The sequence below is a fragment of the Rhamphochromis sp. 'chilingali' genome, assembly GCF_963969265.1.
Source record: "Rhamphochromis sp. 'chilingali' genome assembly, chromosome: 9".
NCBI lineage: Eukaryota > Metazoa > Chordata > Actinopteri > Cichliformes > Cichlidae > Rhamphochromis > Rhamphochromis sp. 'chilingali'.
In genome coordinates, this window is record NC_137936.1 from 14766204 (window position 1) to 14782645 (window position 16442).

The following is a 16442-nucleotide window of genomic DNA, read 5'->3' on the forward strand; positions in this document are numbered from 1 at the left end:
ACGTGAGAGAGTTCACCTAAGCATGTGTCGGTCATGTTCTTTATTATCCTGACAATGAGACGCTCGCTAAAAAAACAAATGGATTAGAGAACCGCAGAGAATTTATCGGTATAATAATGTACTTTATGATGTGGAATTTATGTTTATAAATCATGCCCATTGCCATGACAGGCCAAAAGGTACAGCGGTATTTTTCAGAAAGATGTTTTTTGTCAGCCAGCGAGTTAAAATCTGCATACCAGCCTCTGCAAACTTCCTTTTCCCTCCAAATGTGACACATCGATGGAAAAGTTCTAAACAAATAAGCGCAGCTTATTAATATCGCTGCCAACATCAGTTGTCAGGTTGGGAAGGGAGGACTGCCAGGACCCTAAATAACCCCCTGACCTGAGTGGCCCAGCGACCTCAGTCTGCAGAGGTGAGGGAGCACCTAATTGTGCCATCCATGGCTTCGGGGCAGGGATCGACACATGTTCCTCCACAGCGCGAACCCATCTGGGTCTGCAGCCACTTAAAATGCATTTTCCACACGTTGGCAGTCGTGACACAGCAGGTAGGCCCTGCGTGAGAAAATGACAACAGGTTGTACACTGTGTGCAACCTACAATTTGGACACATCACTAAATCTTGCGCAAATCTACCTCTGAATCTCTGTCAGTTTCCCAACAACAGCCAAAACCATTTATACCTTCATGCGTCATGACTGGAGTGACTCATCTGTGGATCACTGCTGAGAAGTCTTGCGGGGAGTTTTCTGCCGCTCTGAGCTGTAGAAATGTTGTACTTTTTGATGACAGCATGCTCAGCGACAGCCTTTACATTTCAACACCTCCATCTCCATAAAGCTGGTTACATCTTTGATGTTTCTGAAGCTTCAGAAACTTTGCGTAAAGACACTCAGAAACTGGTATTATTTACAAACACTGGTTTTATGGATCGTAACTAAAACCTCGTATCAGTTTCTATATGCTGCCCGACAGCCTCAAGCCAACAATTTGGATGTGATTGGCGCGGTATTTGAAGGATCGAATGCGAAGAGAGTGGTTCAGAAGATTTTTGATGAGCCCCATGATTGCACTGGTTTACATTTCATTCACAGAGAGCGGAAAGTAGCTCAATCCCAGTTGGGTTCAATCAACTTGGAAGAGAGAGAGAGAAACAGAGAGAAAAACAAAAAAAACCCTCATCTGGTCATCAAAGCAAAAGGCTGTGGACAGAAACGGGGAATTATATGAGGTTGCATTTACATAAGCGGCCAAGTCAACTTAAGGATTAACTGGTATTAAAACTGAGGCCTGCTGGGACCTCTGGTGGAGCCAAAGGAAGGACAGGAAAGTCATCGTTGCTCAGGCTAATCTCGGAAGCTGCTGCTTACCTTTAGCGAAGCCGTGGCTCTGTGCCACCATCATGGAAAAAATGAGCAAACATAAGCGGGTAGGCCTACAAGAATGTCGTGGCGCATAGAAGAGGCGGAAAAAAGAAGGAGAGAATGGGAGAAGAATGAGAAAAGGGGGGAAAAGAAAAAGGAGAAGAAAGGAGAGGGACAAGGGGGGAAAAAAGTGAGGCTGTCCAAACAGAACCAGATGCAGGAGTGTGGAGGCTCGTTTGATCTCGATCCTCATAGGCTGATTGATGTTGCACATTTCATTTCCTTGTCAAAGTCCTGACATAATGTTTCACTAAACACTCAGACCTGCTCTCATCTTTGTTCTGTTTCCACAGGGGTCATAATTAAGCTTTTTTTAGAGCTGAAAATAGATCATACACATATCAATATATCAACATACACTATATAGGCTTACATACACAGACACACACACACACACACCGGGGGGTTTGGATATCCAAAAAGCCAGTATGTTGTCTGTTTCTGTCTCTCCACCAGATGGTTTTAGCCTGACTGAAATACTGCACTGAAGAGTAGCCACGCTTACACTTTGAAGTTCAGGGGGAAATATCTTTATGTCCGTAATGCAGTCAATTCAATTACCATCATGTGACTCCGCGGTGACAAACTCAGCTGGTAGGAGCGCAGCGGCGTGACCGATCGTAAGTGATGTGTTTGGAAATCCATACTGGCCTAACAAAAGGAGCCAATCATTGAATTCCTCCTCACCTTCACCCCTGAGAATTTCCTCACCCTCCTGCCCGCAGTTACTGAAGTTTGCACACAGCACACTACAACCATACCCATCCTTCAAGAGCTCCATCCCTCCCCAGGAGCTTATAGTGACACAAAGGCAGACATCTGGGACCCATTTCCCCTCCGTGGAGAAGCCCTTCCTGTGGGGTATCCACTTAGAGGGGTTCGGGAGGAGTAGGCTGGGGGGTGTGCGGTGGGGTGAAGGTGCATGGTAGGTGGGGGATGGTGGTGGTGGTGATGGTGGTGGGAGCCTGAAGACTACTAATGAGGAGGAGAGGTGTGGATGATCTAAACACAGAGTCAAACCTCCTGCCTTTCCTGGTTCGGGACCTTTTCGATTAAAGAAAGGCTTCGAAATGTATTCATTCATTTTATTTATTTGTTTATTTGCAGAGTTACACATAGTTTAGCATAAAGACTGGAAACAGCTCATAAAATCCACCCGCCAACATCTCAAAAGCACAACAGGTTATTCAGCACTAAAAATACCTGCACAAGACCTAGCACATTAAAAAAAAAAAGACACTCCACTGCTTTAATGACGTTTTTATTTTATTTTGTTTTACAGAGACAACACGCAGTTAGTGGTAATTACATCAGAGTTTGCTCACTGCAAAATGGGCAACCATTTCCCCTGGGCAGGTAGACAAAAAAATTTTTAAAAAAGGAGAAGAAGAAGAAGAAGCAGGAAAAAACAACAACAACAGCCCATAGAAGTCTTATTATAATTATAATTTTCACCAGGCTCTTTGTTTCTCATAGTTTCCTGCCTCTTTGGTGTCTGTTCACCCAAATGTGATATTTATGATACAGACTCTTCTCATCTGTTTCCAGAAATCCAAACGAGAATATTTCTCCCGGGCTTTCATCTCTGATTTGAAATGACCAAATCCATCCGCCAGCACTGACAAGCCCTTAAAAACACTGATTTTCCACATACAACTTTTGTTCATGCTTCATAATGCAGAAATAAATAAAAAAATAAAATAAAAACTTCTCACAACTGGTGAAATTCATTTGCTGTTGAAGTCTTACAATCGATGGTCCAGATATGCTCCTGAACAGACCTCGAGGTGAGCTTGATTGACACACTTTTTCTAGGTGTGTGTTTACCCCCGCTGCGCACAAGCATCTATTATTCTTGTTTCGCTGTGCCTTCTTCGTATTAGATTGTAATTTATCATAATATTTAGCACTCGGGCTTCCTTCAAATGTCCCTGCTTTCATGTGTAATTTAGCCAATATCCTGCTCTGGCTCTGATTACAGTGTTTAAGTGCTGGGGTCCATCCGTGGCACATTACAAACAGTCCCAGCGGAGCTCACAGCTGAGCTGGGGATAACACACACTGGGTTGGTGCAGGCGGAGCAGCAGGTTAGGCTGGAAAAAAAGAGTCATGGGACTCATTCTGGCACTTTCAGAGAAGAAGAAGCAGTGCATGATGGCTACAAGACAGAAGAAGGGGTGGGAATGTGTAGTGACATTATCACACATCCAGCTCCGTCGGTTGTTCCAATGAAGCAATGTGTGCAAGGTGGAGGGAACTAAACTGATTAAATATGAGAGCTTGCTGAAAATAAATGGGCCTGCTTGTTTTGTTTAGTTTTTTAGTAATGACTGATACGTGGCAGATAAGTTTGTGAACCACTGAATTAAAGGTGTGTTATGTGAAAGTGGTATTTCTCTTTCTTGATTAAGTGTGTTGATTTATTTCAGACACAAAAAGACATGCGTTAAACATGCAGGTATAAACAAGTGGTAGGTGTGCATATGTGTTGCTTCACTGTTACATCATATCATCTCCATATGTGCGAGCAGCACGTCCTGTGATCTCCCTGTGAATCAGAAAATGAATTGCAAGGGCAACACATTGCAAGTACATTTAGATTTGAACTTTATTGGCAGTAAACACAAATAAGGATTTTTGGATTTCTATCAAAGCTGCCTCTGTAGTCAACATGACCCCCCGTCCCCCAAATGTTTTTTAATTTAAACTTAGTGCTGACTCTAGGCAGAAAGACGCTGATGTGATCAAGCTCTATATATAGAAAACCATCACATGAGAGTCATTTTCACTGCTGAGTCAGCCACACAACTTCACCATGTTAGGTTCACTTTTCTTGTAAGTAAGCCTGACAGTGAGTCAGCAGATCAGCGCTGACCATGTGGCCACTTCACTTGGAAAATCCTGTTTCAGTGTGAACTTCTTAAATGAGCTTATCAAGCCGCAAGTATTGTCTGGGCGGAAGAGACTCTTTCTACAGCACTTTTTCAACTGAATGTGAAACAGAAACACAATAATGACCTTTTACCATATGTGAAATGTAGTGTACATTCAACACCAAGCCAAAAGCTTGTGGCGTTAAGTCTACAATGTCTGAATATCTTGATATGAGATGAGAAGGCAATCAAACACCTTTCTGGCTTTCTATGGTCCTTTTTAGACCAAAAAACCCCCCAAACAAAACATACACATATACCATGAATCAGTTTGAGCGATAGTTCTTCAGATAAAGATCCCTGTCAGGTCAAGTGTCTAAAAACTCACTCTTCAAATGCTAGTTCCTGGAAGCAGTGTGAACCTGGAAAATCCAGGATTAGACACTATCACGCATCCAGCTCTGTCGGGCGTTCCAGTGAAGCACTGTCTGCAAGGTGGAGGGAAATGTTGCGTTTCTGAAGCAGAGCTATTGCATTAGAAACATCAACAGAGCCAGCTTCAAAGGGGTCTGCCTTCACATTGAATCAGGCCCCACTTCCATTAGATTAGATGGCCTTACCAAAGTTACATTGCGTTAACGTTTCTTTATGGTTTCTCAAATCCCTCGCTCTGGTTTTGGTTCCCCCTGTGAAGCCACTTCAAACAGCCTCTGCCATGGCATATCCCTTTGTGCTCTAAAACAGCAAATATGTGTCTCTCTAAAATGTTTCAGATGCAAGCTCGCAGTGGTCCCAGAGGCGGAGAGAGCATCGCACACACAAACACATCAGAGGAGCAATGAACAATAGATGAGTGTAAAGGTAAGCCATCTAGCGTGCTGTCAACAGCCGATTCAATTGACTGATGAGTGATGGTCGGTGCAGATGAAGACAGACAGATGAGGAGGAAAAAGGTCAAAAATAGAAAGAGAAAAGCGGAAAAACAGGGAGAAATCCTGCATCAGTAAATCAGTGTGTTAAAAGGAAGGGATTGGACGGAGGGGGGGGGCTGCAAAAGGTCTAGAAACATATGTTTCAGTTTGTAAATAAAACAGTAAATTGCTATGGATATTGCTTAAATATCTGTGGGCTTTGTACCATGCTTTGCGGAAGTTCCTCGGAAATCATTCTGGGACTGCCTTCTTAAAATGCCAAAGCGACTTCTTAATGTCAAAGCGGCCATCTGGTTCTCGACCAATTCAAGATGTTTTCTTTTCATTTCGTTTTTTTTTTCTTCCTGATGCTTCTTTTTTTAGATCAAATACTTCATTTTTGTATGATTAATTCCGCTTTTCGTCAATCGCAGTGGAAAAGCCAGCAAACCCGTAAATCCCCGTTCACCTTCTATCTGGCACTCTAAAGTAAAAGTACTTTTACTTCATTCAAGAAATTGAACACTACAATACCAGTACAGTATACATCTTCAACACTTTTACAGTTGTACTGCTTCTTCTATTATGTTAAAGGCCAAGCCTAGGCAACTAATTTTCCCAAGGAGCCACATGAGAAACTGGGACTGTTGTCCCAAGGGCCACGTCAATAAGCTTACTGGTGCTACCCTCCATAACAGTCCCACCAATAAGCCTATTGGTGTGGCGAATAAGCTTGTTGGTAGGACTATTGTGGATGGCCACAAAAAAAAAGATTATTGGTGGGACTGTTGTGGACAACAGTCCCAGTTTCTCATTTGGCCCATTGGGAAAAAAAATTTTGCCCACCCTGTTTTGTTTTGTTTTGTTTCCTTTCCTACAGTCACCTGGCTGTTTATATTTTACATACATTGCAAATGTCAAGGTATGTAAAGGTCCAGGAGGTATCAAAATGTGAAATTCCAGCAATATATTTAAACACTCATTCTGCCCCCTAACAATTTTAATACCAGGGTTCCCAAGGTGCAGTCCATGGAGGCAGTCGCAGCCCTTGATAACATTTTATGTGGTCTATGAGCGCAGCAGGACAAGAATGCACTACTGTACATTTGATTTATCTGCAGGTCAAGTCATTCTATGAAACAGCTGTGCAGAATGAGACCAGAGTTTCTTCTCTTTCTGTTAGAGCAGACTAAACTTTCCTAACACTGATAAGTACACCTGGTATTAAGGAAATGTTGCAGCCACAGGAGCCACAGTTTGATAGAAGATAGTATTTAGACAAAGGTGTTTCTCATTAAAATAAATTAGGGCTCCATGCTAAAATGGAACAGAAACTTTAATGCCATTACAAACACCTGTATTTGCTTACCATTTTATGTTAAATCAGGTATATGATTTAAAAAAAAAACTCTAAAACAGTACAGATTATCAATATGAAGTGTGTTAGATTATAATATTATTTTATGCCATGTTATACCCCTAATTAAAGATTGTGAATTATTATGTAGTTTTAGTTTGCATTATTCTCCTGAATTAGAAGAAGCTGATAACTATTGCATTAGTTAAACTGATTTGCATTACATTAAACTGCTGACTTGTTGTGAATGAATGATATTGTTTTATGATGCATTATACTGCTGAGTTATAAGAAATCTAATTTGTCTGAGTAGAAGAGAACAGAGTGTGCTGGAGTTTTCAGCCCCATTTCAGCAGGAGCAGATAAACAGGGAGCCAAGGTTGTAGCTTAGGCGCCGTGTGAGAGAAAGCATGTGACATGTTTCGCAATATTTTTTGAGCTGTAGAATCATAATGCATAATATGGCTTAAACTGGATTAATATCACTGCTCAGGGAGCAGTTTTAACTTTTTTTTAAACATGGTTAGTTAAATACAAAAGAATACATCACACTTTGTGAAGTCACCTTATATTTTGCAGCCAAATAACAACAGTGGAGCAAACTGAAATGAAAAAGCAATGTAATTAAAAGTAAATATCCAATAATCTACTAATACTTTCACTTTGCAATAAAACATTTTAAAATGAGGACCAAGTTTTTCTTTCTCTCTATGCATTTTGATGCTAATGGTGTTATAATAAATATAAGTGTGAACAGACTGTTGACACATCTACAAAAGCTAAATGTGCTCTAACTGTTCACTTTCATGTGCCAGTGTGAACACATGAACAGGTCCAAATTTGCTGTTCTATAACTGAAGTCAGACACTCAAATTCTGACTGTAAGTGTATGCTGAATGCAAAGGAACATCTTTACTTCTTGCCGGTTGCTTGCTATAGATTTAAACAGTCATCTTGTGTTTGCTCTGCAGTGTGTAATTATACAGGATGTTTAGGATATTTGGGTTATTTGAATGTCTAAACTATTGTTTCCAGTCTCTCCACACTCTGCCAGACTGCCAGTCAAGACAACTTCCTCCCTTGATTTGGGTAGAGTCCTGTAATTGAATAAAAAGAGACCCCTCCCTCTCTTTACATACTACACACACACAAACACACACATGCACATTTTACAGGCTGGTGTATAAACTTAATAGGGTGCATTTGGTTCCAAAGCCCCCAGCCCGCTTGATGGAAAGTGAGCTGGATTGTTTTTCAGTTTCTTAATGTCGAAGTTTATAACAGCCAGATAAAAACAACGTTACCATGGTGATTTAACCACAACATCGCAATTACCTTGATGCTGCGAGACTCTCCGGGCTTACAAACAAACCAGTATAATGCAATTAAGATATAAGCACCACAAAAATGTTGGTAAAACGCAGAGGAAGGATGTAGGACAGCAACAAAGTGAAATAATCATGGTGGCTTTTCCAGGATCAAAGTTATTGATAAATATAGTAAATAACCAAGCACCATGCCAAAATTCACTTCTTTTAATCCTCAGCATAGCAGGAGTTCTTTCCTTAATGAGCACTGCAGGATGGAATTAAGGGGACACTTTTTTTTCTTCCGCCAGATATTTTTCTCCTAACAAATAACTTAATGAGCGAAAGAACACCAAAAAATGATAGCACTGTAAAAATTCGCTAACATATTTTTCACATCAACTTCAAAGTGCTTCTATCAGGCAGCTGCTTTAACAAAATCATATAGCAAAAAAAAAAAAAACACCCTGAACCAGCCTCCCCCACCCCCCACCTTTCCTTTGAGGGACAAAATAAAAATGTGGATAAATGGAATAATTGCTCAACTTCAAAGTGCAGGTTATTGCCTGCGTTTACTGTTGCGATTGCAATGCAGTGGGGATGTTTTCTCTTCAGAAGGGTGGCTCGGCTTGGTGGGAGAAGTGCTTCATTCCTGTCAGGGTGCAAATCACATTTTAATGCCTAAAAACACTGACCCTTCTGCCCCGGGCTTAGTCAGAAGAGGAGTGCATGACACTTTCAAACTGATTCCATAATAGTTTCTAATACTCACATTATAAGCTTTGTGATTTTTTTATTTTATTTTATTTATTTTTTTGATGGGGGGGGGGGGGGGGGGGTGTTGTACTTTTTAAAGAACAGCAGACATTAAAAATTTTAGAGGAACAGAAAGTGCAAAAGAAACAAAGAAATTCCTGGTCAGAAAAGAGGAAGAGCTCTTGGTCACAGCCATGCACATTTTCAGACTTTATTAACAGCACTCTTAGAGACACTCCTGCACAAACACACACACACCTACATTCAGTCAAATGATACATGCGGATGCACAAAGTTTCCAGACTCACCTTACAATATAAATGTCCATAATCGGGTTTCACATGGATGATATAAAACAAAGTAACTTGATTACTTAAGTGTGCATAACAGTGTCATCACAGCCCAATGAATGCCCGTTTCGGCTTTTTGTCACACAGACAAAAAATAAAATAAAATTTAAAAAAATCACTCATACAATAAAAATGCTGGTTCAAAGTTCAGAAACATACAGTACCAATACATTGGTGCTTATTTGGAATTTCACAGGAAAGCCTAAATGATGAAGGATTTCAGGCTTACCTGCCTTCAATAAGGCCTCGACGCACTTTTAAAGCAGTGTGTGAATGTATATCAGCTTTAAATCACTGTACATCAAGGGACCGGTGCTTTGTGATCTGATTTTGTCATTTGATTACTCAATGTACAACCTGTAAGCTAGTAAAAAAAAAAACCACCTTAAATAGAAATATCACACAGATAGAACGATAAGAAACGCCCATGAACTGTACATTTATATCTGGAAGAGGGATACCCCCTAGTGGCTGCAGCGTTGAACTGAAGGTTTTCACAGAAGAGTCGGTAAATTTGCAACAAGTTCTTTAACTGCGATGTGGTTAAAAAATTGATCATATTCTAGGAATGTTTTACCAAGAGGACACTGTGTAGATTCAGGGGTGAACGAAAAAGTAAGAAAATAAAATCTATCTGGGCTAGTATAAAACGGAGCTGGATTTATCAGAAAAGTTTAGAAGTCAGCGAAAAATCCTGCTCAGAATTAAAAATGAACCAGTACGTGGTGACGTGGAGACCCTGTTCAAGGTCATGATGCTCTGCATAAAGAAAAGAAAAAAAGCACTGCTGGTTTATTTTTTTACTCCTCCATCAGCTCCACACTGTGAGAGCAAGTCTGTGCATCTTCTGTAAGATGCAGGACTTTCCCTCAGAAGTCACTGAGGATACCGATGTCCTCAAACTCAGTGCGGTATTGTTCAGCAGTGTGGGTGAGCATGAAGGACCATTTCAGGGTCATGACGCTCCACACACAGGACAGGTAGAAGCTCTGAGGGTCAGTGAAGGCTGCGAAAACAGAGACACACAATTCAAATCAATTTTATTTATATAGAACCAATCCACACAACAGCTCCCTCAGGGCACTTTGACAATCAAATAACCCCTTGTGAGCAAGCACTTGGGGTTATTAGGACCTAAACACATTAAATGTCCCACTCTACAACCATCTTTTAACTGAACCCTTTCTTCTGTAAAGTAAAAGATGCTGGCTGCAAAGTACTGGGTCAAATAATAAAACTATTTGAAATAAGTAATTGATAAACAATGATTTCACATAGCAACAAGTCTGAGTATGTACACCACAGAGCTGTTTGGTAATGAACAATATACATAAAAAAAAATGAAGTGAGACCAGAAAGTGATGCCGAACAACTCACTGTCTTTGTATAGGGCGCCAATGCCCAGGAAAACAACGAAGCTTGCGAGTGCCAGCAGAGAGAAGAAAATCCCAATGAGCATGAAAAACCTGAGGCCTTTCAGCCAGGTCCGCCAGTAGTCCTGCAGGTACATGATGTGAGTGATCAGGGTCCAGAGTGCCAACACACCTGAAGGAAGAGACCAGGTACAGACAGCAAAGTTAGCTTTCAGCTTCATGAGTCTGTTTAAAAGGCAGAGTACTACAGGTTTTACATGATATGATCCACCTTCTTGCCATTTTCTAATAATATGTAAATGCATCAACACATTTCCACATTATTACACTTTTTTAATTTTATTGTTGCACTGTAACAGAGCTGCAGTTGTTGTGCACATATTCAACTCCTCTCTGATTCAGATTTAATGCTAAAGCTCTTGTTTTACTAACCTTTAAGCCTTACGTCAGGACTGGTGCTGAAAACTAAGTCTGACTGGAGGAGGAAGTCTGAATATTACAGTGAGACTGGCTGAGAATCTGTATTTGGTGGTATCTATAAGAGTTCTGATTCTCAAGTGTTTGATTTCAGTTTACTTGAGTTCATCAGTGGGGAAAAGATTAAAGATTAAACTTGTGTCAAGTACGTTTTAAACCCCCTTTGAGTTGATGGCAGCTTGGAAATTTGGAAAATACTCTGAGGGACCAATTTGTGTCCCAAAGAGGAAAACATCCTTTACAATAACAGCTCCTCACTTCTGGAACATTATTCTAACTTTGAATGTAACCTTAAAGCCATCATACCTAGCTGTTTTCCTTATACCGGTATGCTCACATTTTCTTTTTGTTTGATTGATTTGTAATTCATACAAGCTAACTGTATGTTCTGTCTAACATCAACTGTTTGCCTAGTTTTTGCTCACTTTATCCTTTAATGACTTTTATGTTTTCAAAAAGTAGCTAGGAGGCAGATTCTGCCTCAGCCATTTGGCTAACGCTGGCACATTTATGGTAACCTTCATTAATGCAGACTGTCCCTGACAATTAACACTAACATTAAAAATGTGTAGTAAACAACACACTTACAGCTGAACTGAACATACAGCCATGTGAAAGAGCCTGTGAAAAACTAAGTACACCTCATGATTCAGACGCTTGTAGCACCACCCACAGCAGAGATAATTTAAAGTAATGGTTTTCATTATGAAGTTGTTAGTCGCTAACATTATTTGGGAGGAATTCTGGCCCACTTTTCTTTGTTTGCTGAGTTCATTGAGGTTTTGGGGTATTTGTTTATGCGCAGCTTTCTTAAGGTCCTGCTACAGTATTTTAATCAAGCTGAGGTCTGGACTTTGACTGGACCATTGCAACACCTTAATTCTTTTCTCTTTCAGTCATTGCGTTATAGATTTGCTAGAGTGCTTGGGAACTTTGTTGTACTGCATAACCCACTTTTAGCTAAGTAACACACGAGCCTTCATATTTGACTCTAGAATACCTGGGTATACAGAGCAGTTCATGGTTGATATAGTGACTACAAGATGCTACTTCAGGAGCTCAGCTCCTATGGCGGAAAAAACCCTAATCATCAACCTTCCAACTGCCATGCTCAACAGTCGGTACGAGGTGTTTGTGCAGTGCATTATAGCCAAACATCTGCATGTGCTTTTTAGTGAAAAGAGGCTTTCTCTTTGTATCCCTTCCAAATGAGCCATACTTGTTCAGAAACTCCTTTGAGTTTGAGTCTAACCTTATTGTAAATTTGCTGGGGTGTCACTTCCGGAAAGACTTGAAAGCTCGATCCTAGAAAATTAACAAAACATCTGCTTTTATACAGGTGCTCACACTTGCTGAATCATTTAATCAGGTGCACTATTTACCCTCTTAATTCATATGGAAGAAGTAAGAGTGTACTTAGCTTTCACAGTGAAAACTGTCTTTTTCACATGACTGCATATACCAGTCATTGAAATAAATTTGACTGGTCATGAACTTTTGTTTGTATAATCAATAAATGCTGGATCATGACACAGCATGCTGCCAAATGCTGAGTCAACAAATCACACTTCTCTTTTTGTCATTGCAACAGAAGGAAGTGCAACAACTTTTATATTAGTTGAAGATCAGTGAAGATGCACAGGATACACTTTTGCTCTTTCCTGTGGGATGACTCATCATCATGTAAACATGTTTGTGGTCTCACAGGATCAGATTCAGATTTACTTGTGGGTAAAAGAATTCAAAATCTTGATATTATATCAATATGTATTTTTAAAAGAATGAGGAAAACATGGTATGGTGCAAATGAACCTTTAACTGTTTACTGTGTGCTAAGTTTTTTATATATTTAAAAAAAAGAAGAAGTTGGGATGGACAGTCTGTATGCAAGCATACAACAACAACCATGACTCTACTTCATGTGCTGGATTATTTCTGATATTGTGTTAATAAAATAACAGCTTTGATTAAAATCAATAGCCCAATTCTTTTCAACGCTGACTGACTGTGAAATAAATCAGGCACGTCAATTACGCCCCAGCCTGATGGACAAAGAAATTGCAGCTCTTCATTTTCAGTCCGATTAATGTGTTACTACCAATGTAATTAGGAATGGTTACTGACTAACTGCACAAAAAGATGACACCACTGTTGTACTTTAACTAGTTTGATCTTTGGTAAAAATGCACATTTAACAACCGCTAACACTGAGTACACTACACCCTATCAGCAGATGAGCGCAGAGGTTTCAGATGCTCATCTGTAAACCTCGATAGAGTTTCAAAGGTCAAATTTCCAGATGCAACTCTTTTATCACCGTTGCACGGTTGTGCATGGGCGGAAGCATTTTTATCTTTTTGGCAAACCTAACAGGATCTAACATTGCGATTTGTGACATCCTGTCAAGTCCATTGTCCATATGTTCACACTGCATGATAATATCTGAACTCAAAGCAGCACAGTCGTAAAGGAAATGCTACTGCTCTAAAACAACAGCCTTTCTTTTGCAATGTTGACATATTTTCCTTTTATTGTGAGTTTGCACAGACATGCCCTTTAACCAGGTGTAAATCTGTACTCGGATTATACTCGGACATGGATTATACATCACGCTCCCTTATTCACCATCAATGTCCACAGTAAGTCATACAAAGTACTGGTGATTCAGGATTGGAAAGGTTTTAAAAATGTCCTTTAAAAACTGACATTGGAGAACGGAGACTCTAATGGTTGATCTAGTAGGTGTTCACCAGTGGGAACAGATTAAAGTATAAACAACAGGAATGCTATTATACTTGTTAATAAATGATGCTGAAAAAGACTCTTCTACTGTGGATAGTGTTATTTGTCTAAATGTTCTGAGAATTAATTCATAATTCAGATGAACACAGAGCGACTTATTTTACTTAGATTTATAGGATTTGGGTCTTGAACATATTTAAACTTTCTATTTAAAAAAGACACTTGTGTAGAAGTTTATGAACATAAAGTGACATCTGATTATTTTAAGGTCTTCAAGACAAACAGTAAATTTAACAAAAACATTTTTTTTTTAAAAGTGCAATATTTACGCACACATTTGGTTGCCGCATGTGTCATGAAGTTAGATGACCTGGCCTTGAAATAGAAGTTATACCTGTGACACATCTCTAACTCTACGCTCCCATAAATGCCAATAAATCTCTCATTCACTGCTCCTCACACTCATCACATGTATCGCTGCAGAGAGTGTTTACTTCACCTGACAGTCCCCCCATGGCTCCAGTCCAAGGCTGATTGTACACGAAGTTCCACACCAGAAAGGCTGAAAAGCCCACGATCGTACCAAACGAAGCATAGGCGATCCTCATGTACGTCTTATTGATACCCATGATTGCAAATTTAAAGTTAATAATAAAAAAAATAAAATAAAGGCTGTGTGGGGAGAAGCAGTCGCGGGCTGGGCTGGAGGAGAGCCGAGTGTCTGTGAGCTGCAGCAGCAGGAGGTAAGAGCTGGTAATAATAAAATATCTACCTGACAAAAAAAAGGTCCACGAGGACACAGTGTGACTAAAAAAACGCGTGTGCTCTGCTGGCTAATGGTTAATGTGGTTACTGTGAAACATGACAGCGCGTTTCTGATGAGGGATGTCCTATCCAGCTGCAAAAACACACAGCCTTGCGTTACGTCATCAAGAAATCTGATCATGGTGGGTGGACACAGCAACCCCTACAGGACCACAGAGGAAATTATCTACCTCAGAGCTCTGTGTGTGTGTGTGTGTGTGTGTGTGTGTGTGTGTGTGTGTGTGTGTGTGTGTGTGTGTAAAATAACAGCTGGACGGATTAAAACCCTTTTTAATTTGCATGTTGGATTCATAGGTGATGAATGGCAAATGTGTTTTTATTTTATCTGGGCAGATCATAAGTGAAAAAAATAAGAAAATGATCCGGCATGATTTACATGGAGGTTTTGAATAAAATAATGTGCTTCTTGGGACTGTTATAATAAAATTTTATTTGATCTGTGTACTGCATTTGAAACAGATGGCCACATTGTCCATAGAAACTGCTGGTGTTGGTACAAAGGCTCCTGTCTTGTCTTCATAGGAGAATTCTCCCCATCCTCAGCCATCCTTCATGGGGTCTTTCCCATATTCTCAATCTAAATGGCATCCCTGGGTCAAGATAATCCATTTATACAGTCATGTGGAAAAGAAAGTTGTCACTTTCTAAATCGTCTTGTAAAACACTCAGTAGGCTCTCATTGCTTTCATGGGAATTAAGTGGCTAAATAGGTGTTGCTCATCAAAATAAGACCATGCAATGGTTGCAAAAGCACCATGAGCTACATCTAAGATGCTACAGAAGTTAGCATGTTAAATGCTTAAGTTCATGACAGTACAATCAGAAAAACATTGAACAAGTATGGCTTCTTTAGAAGCTATACAAGGAAAAGGCCTCTCGTCTCTAAGAAAAGCACATGGCAGAACAGCTTAGGTTTGCAAAGCTGCATCAAAGGGATAAAACCATAAGACAGATAATGGTCATAATGCTGTGAGTTATGTACTGATAGGGTGTTTGGTTTTCTCCAAACAACTCATACTGACTGTCACAAAGCTAGAATAATTTTCCCAAAGTGAGGAGCTGTTATTCTAAAGGATGTTTTCATCTTTGGGACACAAATTCTCCTCTTAAAATATTCTCCAATTTTATGCTGCCATCAATTCAAAGAGTACCACAGGCACCTCTGACACAATGCTATCTTACATACAAAGCACTCCATTGATTGCAGCAGTGTTCTAAACCTGCACAATTAATGTTTTGGCAAAAGAGCACAACAACATTCAGAAGGGCAATGGTATATTTACATATATAAAAATATATTTATTTACAATATATTTATTGTAGAGTCCTAATTTCCACTGCCATGCAGACAATCAGCTCAGTGATCCTACGCCAGAGGTCCTTTCATCAGGCCCAAAAAAGGATCTTTTTTTTTATTTATATATATTTTATTTTAAAAACACCACAAATGTCATCCATGCTTTCGCATCTTCATGTTTGGACTGCTATATTTCCTGCTTTCAGTGGCTGTAGCCCAGGAGCTAGAGCAGGTCAGCTACTAATCAGAGGGTCGGTGGTTTGATCCCCGGGCAAGGTACTAAGCCCAAGTTGCTCTCCGATACATCCACTGGAATATCAGTGTTAGAAAATGCTTGAGCATAGAAAAAAGTGCTTGCGTGAATGAGGCTATAAAGTGCTTCGAGTGCCCATGCCACTCTAAGTGGTTCACCAGCAACCTGGTGGATGCTAAGAGGTTTACACCAGAAATAGTTGCTCATTTGCACGATCAGCTTGGTAAGAGCAGGTTTCGAAAAAGTTAAAACTTTCTGTTACAAACACAGCTGTGTGCCAACCTAGACCTTGCTGCTTCTTCATATCAATTGTATTTACAAAATGTGCAACTCTATAATATATACCAAATATGACCTGGGGTTGAAGTTAAAGGTACATGTAAACATAATGAAGAGTTGTCTGTGAAGGTTCTCAGTCATCCAGGTCATTGTAGTCTAAGGAGCTTGAAAAGAAAAGTGTCTGGACTTCTTTAAGTTGCTTGAAGACGTTTC

General features: G+C 40.0%; 1 protein-coding gene across 1 annotated transcript; it reads right to left on the bottom strand.

Moving 5' to 3' along the window:
• Positions 1 to 8759: 8759 nt before the first annotated feature.
• On the bottom strand, positions 8760 to 14735 carry LOC308402415 (heme transporter hrg1-B-like). Its single transcript, XM_080891234.1, has 3 exons — positions 14075 to 14735; positions 10361 to 10528; positions 8760 to 9989 (listed from the first exon to the last, which is right to left on the bottom strand). The coding sequence occupies exons 1-3, from the start codon at positions 14202 to 14204 to the stop codon at positions 9853 to 9855; spliced, it is 435 nt and encodes a 144-aa protein (XP_080747360.1). The 5' UTR covers positions 14205 to 14735; the 3' UTR covers positions 8760 to 9852.
• Positions 14736 to 16442: the final 1707 nt, after the last annotated feature.

Coding starts and splice junctions, on each gene's coding strand:
- LOC308402415 (XM_080891234.1), bottom strand. CDS start 14,204: ATGGGTATCAATAAGACGTACATGAGGATCGCCTATGCTTCGTTTGGT. Junction 10,529..14,074: donor AGCCATGGGGGGACTGTCAG/GTGAAGTAAACA, acceptor CTCTTCCTTCAG/GTGTGTTGGCACTCTGGACC. Junction 9,990..10,360: donor TGGCGCCCTATACAAAGACA/GTGAGTTGTTCG, acceptor CTGTTTTCGCAG/CCTTCACTGACCCTCAGAGC.